Source organism: Thalassophryne amazonica, chromosome 18 (assembly GCF_902500255.1).
Source record: "Thalassophryne amazonica chromosome 18, fThaAma1.1, whole genome shotgun sequence".
Classification (NCBI taxonomy): domain Eukaryota; kingdom Metazoa; phylum Chordata; class Actinopteri; order Batrachoidiformes; family Batrachoididae; genus Thalassophryne; species Thalassophryne amazonica.
This window is the reverse complement of record NC_047120.1, coordinates 52,756,967-52,777,271: the sequence shown is the minus strand read 5'-3', so window position 1 is coordinate 52,777,271 and position 20,305 is coordinate 52,756,967. Positions and strand designations below refer to the sequence as shown.

Genomic DNA, 20,305 nt, shown 5'->3' with positions numbered 1-20,305 from the left:
GAACTGTGGCTTGAATTCAGAGTTTGGGGGTCGTCTCACAAACTGTCTGTGGCCCTTGGACCCAAAAAGAACAATTTTACTCTCATCAGTCCTCAAAATATTCCTCCATTTCTCTTTAGGCCAGGTGATGTGTTCTTCGGCAAATTGTAACCTCTTCTGCATGTCTTTTATTTAACAGAGGGACTTTGTGGGGGATTCTTGCAAATAAAGTAGCTTCACACAGGCGTCTTCTAACTGTCACAGCACTTAAAGGTAACTCCAGACTGTCTTTGATCATCCTGGAGCTGATCAATGGGTGAGCCTTTGCCATTCTGGTTATTCTTCTATCCATTTTGATGGTTGTTTTCTGTTTTCTTCCACGCGTCTCTCGTTTTTTGTCCATTTTAAAGCATTGGAGATCATTGTAGATGAACAGCCTATAATGTTTTGCACCTGTGTATAAGTTTTCCCCTCTCCATTCAACTTTTTAATCAAACTCGCTGTTGTTCTGAGCAATGTCTTCAACATCCCATTTTCCTCAGGCTTTCAGAGAGAAAAGCATGTTCAACAGGTGCTGGCTTCATCCTTAAATAGGGGACACCTGATTCACACCTGTTTGTTCCACAAAATTGACAAACTCACTGACTGAATGCCACACTACTATTATTGTGAACACCCCCTTTTCTACTTTTTTTTTTTTTTAACTAATAGCCCAATTTCATAGCCTTAAGAGTGTGCATATCATGAATGATTGGTCTTGTTGGATTTGTGAGAATCTACTGTATCTACTGGTACCTTGTTTCCCATGTAACAATAAGAAATATACTCAAAACCTGGATTAATCTTTTTAGTCACATAACACTACTATTATTCTGAACACTACTGTATCTGTCAAACCTCAAAGTACAGCAGAGGAATTTCTGCTACATATTGACACAGTTCACTTGATAGTTGCTAAACAGCAAGTCACATGTGTGTTGGCACAAATATGTACCATACTGAAACACTTCATTGTCCCACCCTGAAAGACAGATTAAAGCTAGAATGCCGGCAATCTTCAATAGATAAAATATAGTCTGAAGTTTAATATATATAAGCTACATCATATTTAGAACCCATTAAAATTTTGGGGGGATTTTTAATTTGTGGGAACATACATAATTTGATGGAAATCCATAGTGTATTTCGCCCCAGCGAACGCCAAAACCTGCAAATGAATTCAAGTCGGAAGTGCGTCTGCGCTTGCGCAGATGCACTTAACTCAGATAATCCGATAATAACAGATTCGGATAATAACCATAACTGTACACCATCAGACACCAGTCACCAGGCAACTCACCTGTCCAAAAGCAGCGCTGCAAAATCTTCGTGAGTTCGATCGCCAGTCTTCTGTCGCTGCAGCTTGGGGTGAAACCCCCCCATGTGACCTGTGACGTCACCCCGATGGCGTCCTGGCTTTCAAATTTTTGGCACGTGCCAATAATTCAGAATTTGTTTCAATACGGATGAATATTTTGGGAATCCTTTATATTCACACTAACGAACAAAATTACTTTGGTCCCCATCAAAATTCTAACAATCATCTCAGTTTCAATATGCTTCCTGGCACTCTAGCGACATGTACCATGTAAGGGCATGTTTATTCACATTTGTATAAATCATGGATGTTCTGTATCACAGGTTTATACTGTAGTGGCCTCTGGTCCAATGATGTCATTGTCAAAGTTCAATATCAGGGGCACCTGTAGAAAACATAAAACATATTATCATATACCTATAAATGATATGCCAAAATGAATGGATAAAACACTAAAGAATAAATAACAATACATCATTTTCGCGGACGGGTAATATTTTTCATACCACCCAAGTAATCAGCCAATCCGGACAGCAGAGCGGCGCCACTACAAAGAGGCGCAGTCAGAGGAACTGTGAAATACTGGTGAGTCACTAGTAATAATTTCTTACGTGTCCAATCTCATAGGTTGATCGTTAAAATTAAATTTGTTAGTTCTAAAAGCCATCATAATTATTTATAGGAAAACGTTCTTTTTTTTCTACTTAGGTTTGAACTTTGAGTGTTTACACAGGAGAGAAAAGTGAGAAAATGTTAATGCCTGTTTGAGAAAAGTGTATAAAGTGTGTAGTGAGGGGTTTTACAGCCTTAAAACATCTATAATAATTGTAAAAAATAACGCTGACTACTTTGCGGATTTCGCCTATTGTGGTTATTTTTAGAGCCTAACTCCCGCGATAAACGAGGGACCACTGTATATGATAAAATCATTATCAAGTTATTCACCAATGAATATGGCTTTTTACACCCTTCAGAAAACCATACAACATTTATCATTTATAGGTATATGATAAAATCATTATCAAGTTATTCACCAATGAATATGGCTTTTTACACCCTTCAGAAAACCATACACCCTTCGGCCTTCGGCCCCAGGGTGTATGGTTTTCTTCAGGGTGTATAAAGCCATATTCATTGGCGAACAACTTGATAACTGATAATACATGTGGCTGCTTGTGCGACTTCACAATACAAACTGAGGGGGAAGTGCAAATGTGGCCTCACTGGCATCCAAACGGACGCACCCACCAAACCCCGACAGCTGTCACAATGACGTCGCACCTGCCCATGTGACCACTGACCGTGGCCGAATGGCCTGGGCGGGCCACGGAGGACGTGGGATGCACATGTGCCAGGACACGATGTTGCCAGTGGGGCCAACTGTCACATAGAGCTCCACCGAGCCCCCTTGAGGGACACGACACGTGCGAGAGTCTCGCGAGACGAGGGACATGAAACACGTCCGAAGTGGACGCGCCCCTGTCCCCCTCAAGGGATAGGACACACAGGCGAGAGTCTCACGAGACCTCACGAGAACTTTGAAAAGAATAAGCAAGAAACTATGTCTGTTCTGGAGGAGGAACCACACGGACTTCACCTGTAGTTCCGGCGATTAGTAGCTCCTGAAATCGCCTCTTTCATGGAGGAGCTGATGGCTGGAACTGGCAGTCTGCAGGGTTATTGCTACTCGTATAAACTTTATTCTCGTTATTCAACTTTATGACTTTGTTCTCGTAATATAAGTTTTTTTTCTCATAAAATTCTGACTTTATTCTCATAATATTACAACTTTATACTCATAATATTTTGACTTTATTCTTGTAATATTACAAGTTTTTTTTCTCATAAAATAAAGGGGAGGTGATGGTCTAGTGGTTAAGCGTTGGGCTTGAGACCAGAGGCTTCTCGTTTCAAATCCCAGCTTGACTGGAAAATCACTAAGTGCCCTTGGGCAAGGTCCTTAATCCCCTAGTAGCTCCCAGTGTGTAGTGAGTACCTTGTATGGCAGCACCCTCACATCGGGGTGAATATGAGGCATTATTGTAAAGTGCTTTGAGCATCTGATGCAGATGGAAAAGCACTATATAAATGCAGTCCATTTACCATTTAAAATACTGACATTATTCTTGTAATATTATGACTTTATTCTCGTAATATTACAAGCTTTATTCTCCTGAAATTGCGGCTTTATTCTTGTAATATTACAAATTTTTCTCATAAAATTACAACTTTATTCTCGAAGTCTAAAAAAATAAAAATGTGGCCTTAAAACAGCGTCGTAAATAATGAATAAATATGGTAATAAACAAAACAAAAACAAAAACCGATCATTTCCTTGGCTCACAGAAGAGCTGGTTTGATATCAGGTGTTCGCAAGAACGTAAGGACTAAAGTTTCATGCAATTAAAGATACTATCTCAGATGGAATGTGTTCCATCCTGTCAATCTGCTGTACTCATCTGTCTTTCTTGTTCAAGTGAAGAGGCGTCGTCACAGTTTAGTTGACATCTTAAAATCTAAGACCACGTTGTAAGAAGATGGATGGATGTGACAATAATAATACATTTTTTACACAGCAGAGACTTAAATGGACGGCATTTATATATAGACATTTTCCGTCTGCGTCAGAAGCTCAAAACACTTTACAGTAATGCCTCACATTCACACAGACACACACACCGAGAGCAATTAGTGGATTAAAGGCCTTGCCCAAGGGACCTTAGTGATTTTCCAGTCTAGCTGGGTTTTGAACTGAGGATCCTCCGGCCTGACGCCAACACTTAATCACTAGACGGATCACTTCGTTGAGGTGGAGAGGTTTGTGTGCCTCTCTGAACCTGAGAGCTGTGTTTTCTGGAGCGTTCGTGCTCCTGGTAGGGTCTCCCTTGGCAAATTGGTCTCAGGCGAGGGCCAGACTAAGAACTCCTTCACAGCGTGCAAAGTTTGGTCGAAGTGCGCACAAAGCAGGAATTGTATGCAAAACGTGTAGAATCGTACCTGCCTCTAATGCCTCGTACACCTGTTGCTACAATTATTTGCGCACAACAGTGGCTGAAAGACAGAGTGTGCGCTGTGCAAACCCATTGCACACTGTTCCTGCTCGAAAGACACTGTTGCGTGCACGATCTCTCGCACCAGGATTGTGCATGCCTGCCCGTCAGTGCGATGTTTCATGGTGCGCTAATTCGAACTGTTTGGCGCTGTTTTGCTGTATTTGACTAAACTTTGCACTATGTGCGAAGGGGCCCTAAGAATCGTTGACAAGACACCATGACAGAATGAGGCAGAGGAAACGTGACACAGGGGAGGCCTGGGGCCCCTGTCTGGAGCCTGGCCTGCACAGTGGGCCAGTCAGCGAGTGCCTGGTGGCTGGGCTTGCCACGGAGCCTGGTCAGGCACAGGCTGAAAAGGCAACGTGGACTTTCCATCTCCACCCTGTGGGCTCATCACCGCTGGGGTTGAGTGTGTTGTCCCATGGGTGGCAGTGAAAGTTGAGGGCCTTGACAGACCAAGTGGCAGATGCTAGCTCTGGGAGCGTGGAACATCACATCGCTGTGGGGAAAGGAGTTGGAGCTTGTGCGGGAGGTGGAGTGCTACCAGCTTGATCTGGTGGGCCTCGCCTCCACGCACAGCCTTGGCTCTGGAACCATTCTATTTGATAAGGGTTGGACCTTATTCTTCTCTGAGGTTGCCCAGGGTGTGAGGCGTCGGACGAGTGTGGGGATACTAACGAGCCCCCGGCTGAGCGCTGCTACATTGGACTTTACCCCAGCAGATGACAGGGTTGCCATGCTGCGCGTTTGGGTGGTGGTTGGGTGGGGGGAGGATGCAGACTGTTGTGCATATGCACCAAACAGCATTTTGGAGTATTCTGTCTTCTTGGAGTCCCTGAATGGAGTCCTGTATAGGGCTCCAGGGGGGACTCTTTGTTCTGCTGGGGGACTTCAACGCACACATGGGCAATGACAGGAACACCAGGAGAGGCATGATTTGGAGGAACGGGCTCCTTGATCTAAACCTGAGCAGTCATTTGTTGTTGGATTTCTGTGCTAATCATGGACTGTCCATAACAAACACCAGGTTCCAACATAAGGATGCTCATAAGTGTACATGGTACCAGATCACTCTAGGCCGAAGGCTGATGATCAATTTTGTGATTGTATCATCTGATCTGAGGCTGCATGTTCTGTACACTCGAGTGAAGAGAGGGGCAGAGCTGTCAACTGATCACCATCTGGTGGTGAGTTGGATCATAGGGTGGGGGAGGACTTTGGACAGACCTGGTAAGCCCAAGTGGATAGTGTGGGTGATGAATGGAGGAGCCGACTGTCCAACAGATCTTCAACTCACACCTCCAGCGGAGCTTTTCTGGCATCTCTGTGGAAGTTGGGACATTGAACCAGAATGGGCAATGTTCAAATCTTCCATTGCTGAAGCTGCAGTGGGGAGCTATGGCCTGAAGGTCTTAGATGCCTCAAGGCGCAGCAACCCTCGAACACCATGGAAGCCGTCCGACTGAAAAAAAGAGTCCTTCTGGGATACGTTATCTCAGGGTGTGTACCATGCATCATGTAGTGTGGAATAAAAATCTGACAGGTTAAATAAGTTTTTTCCATCTTTAAGTGAAATAAAAGCAATATCTATACCGGGGGGTGAGTTACTCAAATTCTTGGTGGTGGTGGGTTAAACCCTACTCTTTATTCCTTAGAGCCGCATATGCAATTACACCATAAATGCCTACATAATGGAATCTGAGAAAACAAACTGACAAGGTAGAAAAGGTTGCACCCCCCCCCCAATCTTTAATTAAAATAATGCAAATACTTATTCTACTGGGGGAAGGTGCTTATCAAATTCCTTTTTTTTTTTTTTTTTTTTTTGAGGGGTGGGGATGAAACCAGAAACGTCATAAAGTAACAAGGCCAATAGTTATGGAAGGAAGAAGGCGGGTGCGTGTGCGCGCGCGCGCACACGCACCCTCGATTCACTGCAACTACCCATACAATTATAACATAAAAGCACACACACACACACACACACACACACACACCATGCAGTATGGAAAAATAATCTAACATCTTAAATCAAGAATTTTTTTATTTATTTTATTTTTTTATTTTCCAGCTGGGGGTGGATGTGGACGCTTCCTCGCATACCTTGCTTAGCAGGAGCAAGGCAGTAAAAATATTTGAGACTGGCCCTCAGAAGGAGGCGGGTTCGAACGGAGTGCTCATAAGCATAAAAACCAGGAGGATGAGCGCGCGCAGCTGTTAAAGACGACTACAGGTGTACTGAAGGTAAGCCACTCCCAGCTTTTATATCAGGTGTGCACCCTCGGGCATTTAAGGGTTTTTATTTAATAGTTAAAAAGAAAACGTTTTAAATATGTTACTTTGTTGTGTAGTATATTTGTTTTTACAAAGTTTATCCTTATCTCACCTTATGGCATGCATTTAGTCATTAAACGGTTCTTTTTTTGCCCATAATTTGCAGCGCCACCGGGTTAGGTTATCATTATTATTTTATTGTTATTTATTTATTTTTGACGTTTTAGATGAAGCAGGTGATCCTGGCTGTGCTGGCTGCGTGCGCCCTCATCCACAGCGCGCACTGCGACTCAGCTGAGGGTATATCTTTTTAATCTTTCTCTCTGCTAAAATTGGGAGTTAAATGGTGATTATTCAAAAAGTCACTCTTTTTTAACTTTGTTTTCTGTTTCTCTTCCAGACTGGTGTTATCACCTGCCAAGCTGCAGTGAGTAACTTTTTCTTTCTTTCATTATTCAGTTTGACAGATTTCTCTCCAGATAGTCAGATCTTTGTTTGGTCCTTTTTTAGATGATTCCACGTGGCCAATCAGAAATGCTTCACACTGTAATGGCACTCGCCAGTCTCCGATTAATATTGTGACTGCAAATGCCACAGTGGATTCCAGCCTGACCGCCTTCACCTTTTACAACTTCAGCAGCACCTCAGCCCTGAAGAAAATTGAAAACACTGGAAAGACAAGTGAGCACTTGATCATTATTATTTTTTAAAATCAATCAGCTATAAGGTTAGATTGACAGAAACGCATGCGCATCACTTAAACTTTCAATTTCAGATAACTTGGAACAAAATTCCAGATTTTTGTCTAATTGGAACTGTACATCCAAAATGTGTATCTCAGATGAGTTAAAATTTGAGCATGAGTGGGTTTCACCAAGATTCTCTAAGTTCTACTGAGTACTGTTTTTTGTGCATGTGATAACTTGAAGAAAACTCACCATATTTGAACTGGACATTCTAAATGAGTGTGTCTTAAAGAAGTCTGAATTCAACCGTGACTGGGTTCACAAAGGTCTTTTAAAACCGCCCACTTCACTGAGGCAGTATTTAGTCTTGTGCTCATGGTTACTTGAACAAAATGTACATGTTTTGCTAAATCTAAACTGGACATCACAAATGAGTTTGAATTGCATATGATTGGGTTTTTCCAAAATCCGCTAAGGACCGCCCACTTTCCTACGCATACAACTGATCCTTGTGCTCATAAGTCAAACAAATCTTACTGGATTTTCACCATATTAGAACTGTATGTCCTAATGCGTGTGTTTGCTTGGCACATTAAAAGAACCAACTTAAAGTTGTTTTCAACTGGTAAGTTCTTTGAACTTAAGTTAATAAGTTAGATCAACTCTAACTTGCAACATTAAGTTCAAACAACTTAATTCATTTAGATGTTACCAATTAAAACAATTTAAGTTGGTTTAACTATTTTTTTCCCAGTGTAGCTATTTTATGGTGCTTCTAAATTCTTGACGAGTCAACTACTAAAACAAAACAAACAAAAATCCCCTTTCATATATATATATATGAAATATGCACTGTTGTGGGTATTTGGGGAACCCTGATTATTTAATGTTGCAAGTATGTCAAAAGGCTGACTGTGCACAATCATAATTTTTGTCTTTAGTTGAACAATGGGCACGGAGTCTATTCTTTTCAGGGATACATTTAGACGCAATGTAACATGAGCTTCTGGAAAGTGTTCCTGAGGTTGATGTCATGCAAGATATAATCTGTTAACAATGGTGCCCAAATGAAAAACGCCATGCAACACAACTGACAAGAGCGTGATGCTTGCTGTGTGATGTCCCTGCCCAACAACTCCTTACTCAACTGGTTAACTACCAAATAAGATGATCACATATCTACTGTAAAATTAAGTAAATGTGATTTGACTCTGTGTTCATGTTTCACCAGTCAAAGTGGTCTTTAACAGCGGTGTTGCAGTTAGTGGAGGGGGTTTGCCTACCAAGTACAACAGCCTACAGTTCCACTTGCACTGGGGTAACGGCACCGAGCACCCCGGCTCTGAGCACACTGTGAATGGCAAACGTTATGCCATGGAGGTATCGGACTACATAATCCTAACTATGAGCTTTAAATTAAAGGTGGACCAGTAAATTAATTATTCAATTCTTGTCTTGCTTTCCCCAGTTGCACATTGTAAGCATGAGTGATGCCTTTACTAACACGAGTGACGCCATCAAGAACTCCACTGGACTGGCTGCTCTTGGTTTCTTCATTGAAGTGAGCAAAATATTAAGTTTGGTGCGCCAAAATTTTAGCACTTGTGATGTTTGTGTGCATGTCCCATTACATGCTGTTACATTAGTGATGAGGGGAGAGTTCAAACAACTTAATTCATTCAGGTTTTGTCAGGAACTCGAGGTGATATGGCACAGAAGGTTGTGGGACCCAAATGCAAAAACTCAGACAGTGGAATTGAAATTGAAAGGCTTTATTGGTCAAAACGAACTTGGATTCGGTACACAATTAGACAGTCAAGGATGCAGAGTACAGATAGTCGGCAGGCAGTGGTGGGCGTTCCGATAATCCAATAACAGATAATTGTCTTCCGATACATTTTTGTCCAATAACTTTTAGACTGATAACATAGTAAACAAAGATGAACAGTGATAAACACTTAAAATTTAAAGTCACTTGAGCACCTACCTGTTAAGTTTCCTAACAGATGCACACCTACCCTCTGCAGGCAAAAATGAACTAGTCTCACAAAAAAAAAAAAAAAAATCGTTCCCTTTAACACCATACTGACAGTGGCAGTATCACCCAAGTCATCCAGAGACATACGTTTAACTTATGGTTCAAATTTTAACCAAACTAATTTTGGACAAGTTATTTAAAATTACTGTCATGTCTGAAGTTTTATAAAGTGAAAATATCAGATATGTTTTAGTTTAAAGTAATGTGCTAATTTTAAGGTTTAGTGAGCACATGCTGTGCCCAGCAGTGCATTATGGGTGATAGGGTAATCTCAGTATGTTCACGACAGGACAAATGCATTTCAGACACTCTGTTCAAGCTCCACGGACAACAGCATTAAACTCTAGTGCCTAAAACTCTCGTGAATATATTCTCTGGGTTTATAGTTGTTGTATTTGCGTTTGTTAAATTCCACGCATCTTAAATGTAGCAGACATGGATTATCTGGGATTTTGTTTTGCAAGTTTTCAAGGCCTCTACTGCCATCTACTGGCCAGTAGTGTTCATGGCAGTATTCGCTCTAAGTACTAAGCGTCTGGGCACCAGTAGACTGCAGTGTTCTATTTATTTTGACCCCGGTTATATCAGATGGTTGTCAAATCAACTTTTTGGCTTTTTTGTTTTTACAAATTAAGTTTAAAAACAAAACAACAAAAAAAACATTACAAGACAGCTCTGCGGTGTTTGCACATGCACAATGCGAGCGGTTGGATGCTTGTAGCCCCTCAGCAGCAGGATAACCTCACGACGGCCGACCAGAATAATATCAAACAGGTTTGATTTTCATTACAAATAAAAAGGGAGTATTTTACAAAAGCACATTTATCTTTAAACACCAACACATGACACACGTCACATTAACGTGTTGGTTTACATAATGAATGACGGGACCAATCAATATTTAGCGGAGGCACTTTTACCCAGAATCTTTTGCGATCTGTTTGTTACAAAACCTCAGAATTAGTGCATTATTCAACATTAAAAGATATGTTATATTTTAACTTTGTACAAATGACAGAACTGACATTAATGGAGTTATTCTATCGGTATTAATGTTATTTATAAATCAAAACAATAAGTCAGCATGACTATTTTTCAAGACCTCCGCCTGACTGGAGCGTTCTAATTGATAGAGAGCTGGCTTTATGGCTGCTCTCAGGGTGCCTCTGTGCTGGAAGCTGTGCAGTAAACAAGAGCTTCCAGCAAGGGCAGGATGTTCAAAGACAAAAGCGTGGTTTCATTGTTTGGGTCTGTTGTTACTTTTAATATTACTAGAAGCTGTTTTGGCGTTAAAACTCAAATTCAGTTTATTAGTCGTTGTACAAGAGACAATCTTGGAATTTATCTGTTATTGTTATCTGTAACTTCCAATACATTTTTGGGTGGTTCATTGTTTTCTCTTTATCAAAGATAACTTTTCAGTTATCTGATATCGAAGTTAATTTTTTAGTTATCTGTGCCCACCACTGTCGGCAGGCAAAGGTGTCGTCAAAAAAGGCAGGCTCAGATCTTTTACACAGGCAGACAAAGTACATGGGCAGAAGCAAGACGAGGTCACAAAACAGAGCTAGGCTGGTACACGGCAAGACTAGGCAGAGCTATGAAAAGGCTGGTACGAGGACTGTGAAAATCAACGAACTGGCGGGGCTTGAGTGAAAACAGAGGGGTTAAATAACCAAGGAGGAAATGACGAAAGTGAGAACAGGTGTGTCGGAAGAATCAGGAAGGGGGCGTGACAAACAGAAGAAACAGAAAAGTTCAGGAGGGTGTGTGACTAAGTGCAAAAATACTGAACAGCAAAAACCAAAAGGTAATACTGATGAAGAAAAAACAAATGACAAAATATAGACAAGTGTAATGAGAGAGACAAAAGAAAACAGAAAAAAAAACCACATAACATGCTAACGGAAAAGAAATGACCCCAAAACTTAGTAAATATTGAAGTGAACAGACCAGCCAGAAAATAAGACTAAGACAAAACTAGAACGGAACTGACCATGGCTAAAGAATAAAAACTAAGAACAAATGGCAAACAAACCTACAGACTACATAACAGATAATGCCTAAAATGACTAAACAGAAAAGTCATGAACTGAAAACAAAACCAGAGACAAAAGTACAACCCCTGGCAATAATTATGGAATCACCGGCCTCGGAGGATGTTCATTCAGTTGTTTCATTTTGTAGAAAAAAAGCAGATCACAGACATGACACAAAACTAAAGTCATTTCAAATGGCAACTTTCTGGCTTTAAGAAACACTATAAGAAATCAGGAAAAATAATTGTGGCAGTCAGTAACGGTTACTTTTTTAGACCAAGCAGAGGGAAAAAAATATGGACTCACTCAATTCTGAAAAATTATGGAATCACCCTGTAAATTTTCATCCCCAAAACTAACATCCGCATCACATCAGATGATCTAAAAAGGAGTGATCACACCTTGGAGAGCTGTTGCACCAAGTGGACTGACATGAATCATGGCTCCAACACGAGAGATGTCAATTGAAACAAAGGAGAGGATTATCAAACTCTTAAAAGAGGGTAAATCATCATGCAATGTTGCAAAAGATGTTGGTTGTTCAGTCAGCTGTGTCTAAACTCTGGACCAAATACAAACATGGGAAGGTTGTTAAAGGCAAACATACTGGTAGACCAAGGAAGACATCAAAGCGTCAAGACAGAAAACGTAAAGTATATGTCTCAAAAATCGAAAATGCACAACAAACAAATGGGAGGAAAACTGGAGTCAACGTCTGACTGAACTGTAAGAAACCGCTAAAGGAAATGGGATTTACATACAGAAAAGCTAAATGAAAGCCATCATTAACACCTAAACAGAAAAAAAACAAGGTTACAATGGGCTAAGGAAAAGCAATCGTGGACAACTGGATGAAAGTCATATTCAGTGATGAATCTCTAATCTGCATTGGGCAAGGTGATGATGCTGGAACTTTTGTTTGGTGCCGTTCCAATGAGATTTATAAAGATGACTGCCTGAAGAGAACATGTAAATTTCCACAGTCATTGATGATATGGGGCTGCATGTCAGGTAAAGGTACTGGGGAGATGGCTGTCATTACATTATCAATAAATGCACAAGTTTACGTTTATTTTGGACACTTTTCTTATCCCATCAATTGAAAGGATGTTTGGGGATGATGAAATCATTTTTCAAGATGATAATGCATCTTGCCAGAGCAAAAACTGTGAAAACATTCCTTGCAAAAAGACACATAGGGTCAATGTCATGGCCTGCAAATAGTCCAGATCTTATCAAATTGAAAATCTTTGGTGGAAGTTGAAGAAAATGGTCCATGACAAGGCTCCAACCTGCAAAGCTGATCTGGCAACAGCAATCAGAGAAAGTTGGAGCCAGATTGAAGAGTACTGTTTGTCATTCATTAAGTCCATGCCTCAGAGACTGCAAGCTGTTATAAAAGCCAGAGGTGGTGCAACAAAATACTAGTGATGTGTTGGAGCGGTCTTTTGTTTTTCATGATTCCATAATTTTTTCCTTAGAATTGACTGAGTCCATATTTTTTTTCCCTCTGCTTGGTCTAAAAAAGTAACCATTAGTGACTGCCACAATTTTTTTTCTGATTTCTTATAGTGTTTCTTAAAGCCAGAAAGTTGCCATTTGAAATGACTTTAGTTTTGTGTCATGTCTGTGATCTGCTTTTTTTTCTACAAAATTAAACAACTGAATGAACATCCTCCGAGGCCGGTGATTCCATAATTTTTGCCAGGGGACAGAAAGCCAGACTAAAGCATAACAAGAAATGAAATAAACAGAACCAAACTAAGACTGAAGTGACTAAGGTACCTATAAATGAAAACAATATGGCAAAACAGCTACCAAGACAAAACTACACAGTACATGAAAGATGAACAGAAAACAAAACCAATGAAAACATGAACATGGCAGGAATACAAATACAGATGTACAGAACAAGAAAGCAAAGATCAATGAAAAATTCATGACCGGAAGCCCATCAAGGGCAGGATCATGACAGCACCCCTCCCCCAGGGGCCCACCTCCCAAGAACCAAGGCACAAGCTGACCATGGGAGGGAGGTTGGGGGAAGGGTTGGAGGGCACAGACAAAAGAGAGAATGGGCCAGAACCCAAGGGAACCGCCTACAAAAAGAGAAACATCGAGCGGGTGGCCAAAAAACCATGGAGGGACAAAAAGCCCTGCAGGAGGGTGACTAAGCAAAAAACGAGGAACATGCATGCAGTCAGGCAAACAAACGTGGAGTCCGGGGGACGACAGTGAAGCCAATGACGATAAGCAGGAGGTCGGCCAGAAGGGAGACAGGGCCTTGTGTCGGAGGTCGCAAGTGGACCTGGATCAGGTGCATGACATAAACCCCTGAAAACACAAAAACCCCCGCGAGCAAAAGGGCAGGAAGGAAGAGACAACCTTACCCCAGAACCAAGGAACCAGAGACCAAACATAGTACCGGGCCCCCAGAATAGGGAAGGCTGTGAATAAATGCCCAAACCCCATATTACTATGCAAAGAAGTCCAAAAAACAACAGGGAAATTGACAGACAAACAGCCAAATCTGGGCGCCTACGTCTGATAATTCTGACACCGGACATAAACAAAAATGCCGCAGTAAGAGGACTAACAAACCCAGCGAATGAATCAGATACAGCATAACAGTGAATAGACCACCAAGATAAAAGGCTATGGGAGCCACTGAAATACATGATGTCATCAAAAGAGTTAGAAGCAGCAAAAAACTGCTTAGCTGCAGTGTGCAAAAAGTAAATAAACCGACAAATGATTAGGGGGGCAAACAGGAACCAACCACTCCAGGATGGACCAGGGGGGTATCTTAATTGAGCTCAAAGATGGAGTGCCAACCAGTTCCCAACAAAAAAGCAAACAATGAAAGGACCAGACCAACAGGATCTCTCTTAAACACATATCAAAAGACAAGGTTACTATTAGCTTAGCACCGTAACAATACAAGAGCAATACATTTTGGAAAAAGGTTCTATACAAACCTGCCACTAAACGAAAACTATGGAGAAACATCCAGAAAAGCATGTTCAAGAAATTAAATAACAAAAAACTCAGTTCTGCAGATCGTAATCCCCAAGGTCACCTTTGAAGGTGGCGCTGATGATCGGTTCAGATGTAGTGTGGAGGTCGTGGACATGTCTGTGCTTTCAATAGTGGTGCGCGCTGTGAGTGTACACAGAAACGTCGCTGAAGACTTTGGAGATGAATGCGTAATTGACGTCTTATGCAGGGTGTGACCTTCTCCTGTAGTTCAGTCGCGGCTTCCTGGGACGGGAGATGCTCTGATGAATCTGAACGTGGGCGCGCAGCAGAAACACCACATGCTGCTGGGTTCTGGAGCGTCGTACTCGCCGTGGGAGGATCCTGTTGCATGTGAGTTGCTGGGAGCAGCGGTGTCCTCGGAGATGAGTGCATGACAGCAAACTTAGGTGGCGGGCATGGTGGAATTAAGTCGGCGGGCATGAGCGCTGCTGAGGACTGGAAGGATTTGCGCATTGTGGATGACTGCTGACACAGGCGCGCTTCAGCGAGTTGTAATGGCTTCAATATTTCTGCTGATTCAGGATCAGTGGACTTTGTGGGGCAGTCGGGTTGCATGACTTCTCCTGGTGACTCTGGAGACGAGAGTGCTTCTCTTGACCTTGGGAATGTCTTTGCTGCAGAGGAGTCCGGTAAAGGTTGCGCTGCTGCTTCCATCAAGGAGACGAGCGCAGACGCTCCTTCCACTGCCGGCAGCACGGGGAACGTGAGTGGGCCTGCTTCCTCCTGCGGCGTGCACTCGGCAGACAGGACGCGGTGTATGCGATGTTCATGTGATCTGGTGGCGTGCGCATTGAGTCAATTCAGCGCTTTCGTGGAATCGGAACAGGGATTCGACGAGGTGTGGCTTGTGGTGGTGCCGCACTCGGCTGCGGGACCGAACCTTTTGGCTGACATTTCTCAGCCAGCTTCAGCGTTACGCGCCGAGGCGCAGGTGTGGGTAGCTGAGGAGGCAGGAAGGATGGGGTGTGACAGTCTGTTGGTTACCCAGTGACGGTGAAGGAAGCGTCGTGACTGGTGTCGACGTCGATTGCTGGTGGAGGACTGGTGCATAAGACTGAGGCAGCAAGACTGCAGCGTTGGACAGCGTGATAGATTGGGGCGTGTCCGAGCAGGACTCTAGAATGTCGGCTTCAAACAAAAACGTCATGGGGTCGTCGATGTAGGTGGGAATCTGACCTTGCATGAACAGAGACTTAATGTTGGCGAGTTCTGGATAAGACAACATGATTCATGACAGGATGGCAATTCGGCAATTAGACCGCATCCTACAGGATCCGTTGTCATTCCTGCCGACCTGTGCTGTCCAAAAATTCATAAAATAAGTCTTGAATCTTAAAGAAGACAGTGGCCGTGTCCTGTAGATGTGACCCTTCTGTCTCTGATGTGTAATCATCGTTCAAGTCGATCCACTCAGACTCGCTGTCAAGGAGCTGGTGTGTGGGCGGCAGGTGCATTTCTGGCTGGCGTATCCAGGCCGGGAGGCTTCCTGCCGCAAACAAGTTGTCCAGAGCTTCTAATTCTGGAAAGAGATCATACAGCCGCTGACGTGAAATTAGACAGTAGACCATTATTCAGACAGAAATTCGTGATGAAGCAGTTTTGGTTGTATTATGGCCAAAAAATGTTTTTAAAATGGAAATAAATGTGTCCTGTTGAATTTTACCTTTAAAAAAAATCCAAAATAAAACTGATTTGGTTTTGATGCTTAAACCAAAAATACGACAGAATATGGAAAGCGTAAACAGACATATTATCAGTTATCAAGTTGTTCACCAATGAATATGGCTTTATACACCCTTCAGAAACCAGACACCCGTCAGCCTCAGGGTTGTCCATTTTGGTGCCACAGGTTGGCGGGCATGGGGCAAGGGCACTCGACATATCTGGGCAGGTGGTGCCAAAATGCACTTTCCCATGTAAAAGCTATTACTGCTTAAGTGTGGACAGTTATTCAGATTTCAGACAGTAGTTCGTCATATCATTAAATACAGTGAAATTGAGGGGTGGGAGGAGGTGAAATGGAGGTTGGTGGGCTTGGGGCAAAGGCACTTGACTAGTGATGGGACGAACAACACTGGTGCGTCAACACTGTGCCGAGCACACAAGAGTGAAACCCTGTATTGGTGCGTGTATCGCGTTAAGAAAAAAAAAAACAACGTGACCAATACAGGAACTGTGTCATTCGACTGCGCCGCGCCAAATTGTGTTTATAAGGAAACAAACTGTATCGACATGTTGCGGATTTGTTGGATGGAGTTTTGCTGTTGGATTTTTGCTTGCCCTCACCTCGTTCCACTGACTTCATCGATCGTTCAGACATTTCTCCAGTCTGGAATAATTTTGATCTTTTGGCGCCAAATAAGGTACATCTTTGTTTACTGTTATTTTTCCCAATTAGATAAGTTTGTACTCCTTTACAATACTGGAAGAATAACCAGAAAACATATCCACACCTTTATCAACTTGCACTGAAATTTTTATGCTCACCATCTTCATCTGTACCCTGTGAAAGAGTTTTTTCTAAGGCAGGGGAACTGGTGTGTAAGAGGAGAAATCGCCTTGGAGCAAAGACACTTCAGAAACCTTTGTTCCTCAATAAAATGCATAAATGAATCTATTTTTAGTCTTTTATTTTGTATGCTTTAACACATAAGTTAACAAATTTCCATACATAAGTTACAAATTTTAACTCTGAATTTTAAATTTGCTATATTTTACAAACCAACTCAGTTTAGCATTTACACAAACAAGGTTTTAAACAAATTTTAAACTCTTCTCATGACCAGCTTAACTCGACACAAATTGAGCACATGAAGTTATGCAATGATGAGATCATATCTTAAATAAAGAAGAAATTAAATTAAGAAAAAGGATAAATTAACTATTTCACAGGCTGATGTTGGGTTTGCAGCACCTTAGCTTTTCCATCTTATTTACCTACAATGATTTTATAACTACTGCAGGGGTCACTAATGAGCGACCAACACAGTGCCGACAGTTTGTGTAGTGCGTCAATACACTCCTTGACGTATCATCATCCCTATCACTACACTTGACAGATCTGGGCAGGTGGCGCCAAAATTCACATACCCATGTAAAAGCTATTACTTCTTAAATGTGGACAGTTATTCAGAGCAGAAAATCAGAATTTTTGAAATATTTGTACAGTAGTCACTTGTCATCTTGACTATTTTTTAATTTTTAAATTGTCACTTTTATTTCTACTTTTTTATGTGCAACTGTCAGTTCTTTTCATAATTGTTTTTGCAGCACTTTTTTTTGAAACTAAAGCTGTGACTAGAGTGAGGTGTAAGGAGTTGACAGATTTAATTCAAAGCACAAGCCTAATAAATGAGTGTCTGTTTACGCTTTCCATATTCTGTTGTATTTTTGGTTTAAGCATCAAAACCAAATCAGTTTTATTTTGGATTTTTTAAAGGTAGAATTCAACAGGGCACATTTATTTCCATTTTAAAAACAGTTTTTGCCCATAATACAACGGGAATTGCTTCATCGCGAATTACTGTCTGAATAATGAACTACTGTCTAACTTCACGCAGGTCGTACAGCCAGGGGTTCTCCTCCACCACGTTCCACGCTTTGTCCAAAAACTCACATTTTTTTCTTTGGAGTGTAACAGGTGTGAAAACAGTTAAAGAAAAATTTACCTCAGAAAAAATGTCCTTGATGAGGGCCAAGTCCGGGTCCATGGCAGAGAGAGAGCTGACAGACATGACTGGGAGTGAGCTTGCTGAGTACCGTTTATGTCCAGTTCATTCTGTCAGGAACTTGAGGTGATGTGGCACAGAAGGTTGTGGAACCCAAATGCAAAAACTCACAGACACTGGAACTCAAAGCGTCAAAGCGAGCTTGGATTCGGTACACAGTTAGACAGTCAAGGATGCAGAGGTACAGATAGTTGGCAGGCAAAGGTGTCATCAAAAAAGGCAGGCTTAGATCTTTTACACAGGCAGACAAAGTTCGTAGGCAGAAGCAAGACGAGGTCACAAAACAGAGCTAGGTCGGTACACAGCAAGACTAGGCAAAGCTATGAAAAGGCTGGTACGAGGACTGTGAAAATCAACAAACTGGCGGGGCTTGAGTGAAAACAGAGGAGTTAAATAACCAAGGAGGAAATGAGGAAAGTGAGAACAGGTGTGTCGGAAGAATCAGGAAGGGGGCGTGGCAAACAGAAGAAACAGAAAAGTTCAGAAGGGTGGATCTTTTGCTAAAACCTGAAAGGTTTGTAGTGGAGGAAAAAACCCTAACTGATTGTGTGTTCTTTCTCAGGCAAAATCCACCAGTGAGACTGATTTGCCTGTGAGCTGGAAAAACCTGTCCTCCTACTTAGCAAGCATCTCCTTGAAAGGTACGACGGCCATTTATGCATGATTAAAATAAATTCACTTAAAACAAATCAGTCTGTACCGATCTGCAAGCGCCGAGCGCACTTGCTTCCCAAATGAGCCCCGTGTTCACCTGTCCCCCTTTTCTCCATGTACATCTGGAGTTGTCAGAACTTGCATTTGGCATAAAAGTTGTGCCAAATCAAAGTGGAGATCTGTATCTGACACTACCTACCCCACGTCATGGAAAGATTGAGAAGTGAAAAGAAATTCCCAGCCACAATCCTGATGGTATGTTTGTTTTTAGGTCAGTCTGCAACCATCCAGCATGAGATTTCTTTGAATGATCTCCTGTCTGGAGTGGATTTGACTCAGTATTATCGCTACCTCGGCTCCTTAACCACTCCGGACTGCAACGAAGCCGTAATTTGGACTGTGTTCAAGGAACCGATCAAAGTCAGCAGAAACTTGGTGAGTTGGCACCTGGTCCTGCATGGAATGGAATGTTCAACTCATCCTGTCCAACTGAAACTAACATGATCTGTGTCTTTGTCCAGATCAATATCTTCAGCACACTGCACATCAACACCACCAACTCGTCTGCACTGATGATCGATGTTTACAGACGCATCCAGCCATGGCAAATGGTCACAACAACAGCAAATCAGTCCAGCGGCGGCCCTGCCTCCACCTGCTACTCTGTGGGCCTGATGGTCCTCGGCCTTGCACTTTGTTGGTACTAGAGCTTGTAGCACATAACGCTGATCTGAACTTGCTCCACCTTCTCAGTTTGTGATGGTGCATGCAGAAAACTTACAAATCACTCAAATGAAGAAATGTATCCACACATAGGTCATGTTTGGTCAAATATAAGTTATATAACTGGTTGAAGAATTAAAGTTCTATAGCTTGCAGCACAATCATGTCTTGCAAATTGAACCTTTTTACAGCTATTCTACATGCAGATTTATCATTTTAACTATAAATGCACTTGCACAAGTGGTAACATTATTGCACTTTTTGCTTAGGCATTTGGAGGGGCAGAAGACACATGCCAAACTCTTATTTATAGACTTTTCCTCAGCATTCAATACCATCCAACCCTTTCTGCTTGCTGATAGGCTCCTCCATCATTTTAAACTTGATCCTCACCTGATTAGTTGGATAACTGGTGGTTGGCTCTCACTGCGGTATTGTATCACTTCCTGTTCCGGAGCACAGCGGTGTTTTGCTGTATCTGTTAGCTGTTTAATCTGCACAGTTAGATTGATCTAGTTACCTAGATAACGATTTGTTTCACAGTGTAATCTTCACGTGCCTTAACTAAAGCACTCCCTCTGCTGAATCACCTCTAAATTATTTACACATTATTCACTTTGTGTGTTTTTAGGAATGCGCTAGCTTAGCGCAGCTACTAGCTCTTAGCCGGTTTAGCATGGCGGCTTCTCCTGTCTCTCCCGCACTTTTCTGCTCTGGGTGTGAAATGTTTAGTTA

At 42.1% G+C, this 20,305-nt stretch overlaps 1 protein-coding gene across 1 annotated transcript in view; it reads left to right on the top strand.

Moving 5' to 3' along the window:
• The window catches only part of LOC117530597, a 93,338-nt gene extending 73,235 nt beyond the window's left edge, over positions 1-20,103 (top strand). Inside the window, exons 10-19 of the mRNA XM_034193485.1 lie at positions 4,844-5,033; positions 6,542-6,633; positions 6,891-6,963; positions 7,064-7,090; positions 7,174-7,344; positions 8,581-8,729; positions 8,818-8,910; positions 18,756-18,834; positions 19,119-19,282; positions 19,369-20,103. Of these exons, the coding sequence (XP_034049376.1) occupies positions 4,844-5,033; positions 6,542-6,633; positions 6,891-6,963; positions 7,064-7,090; positions 7,174-7,344; positions 8,581-8,729; positions 8,818-8,910; positions 18,756-18,834; positions 19,119-19,282; positions 19,369-19,554 (1,224 nt within the window). The 3' untranslated portion in view covers positions 19,555-20,103. The remainder of the gene's footprint in view (positions 1-4,843; positions 5,034-6,541; positions 6,634-6,890; positions 6,964-7,063; positions 7,091-7,173; positions 7,345-8,580; positions 8,730-8,817; positions 8,911-18,755; positions 18,835-19,118; positions 19,283-19,368) is intronic.
• The last annotated feature ends 202 nt before the right edge of the window (positions 20,104-20,305 follow it).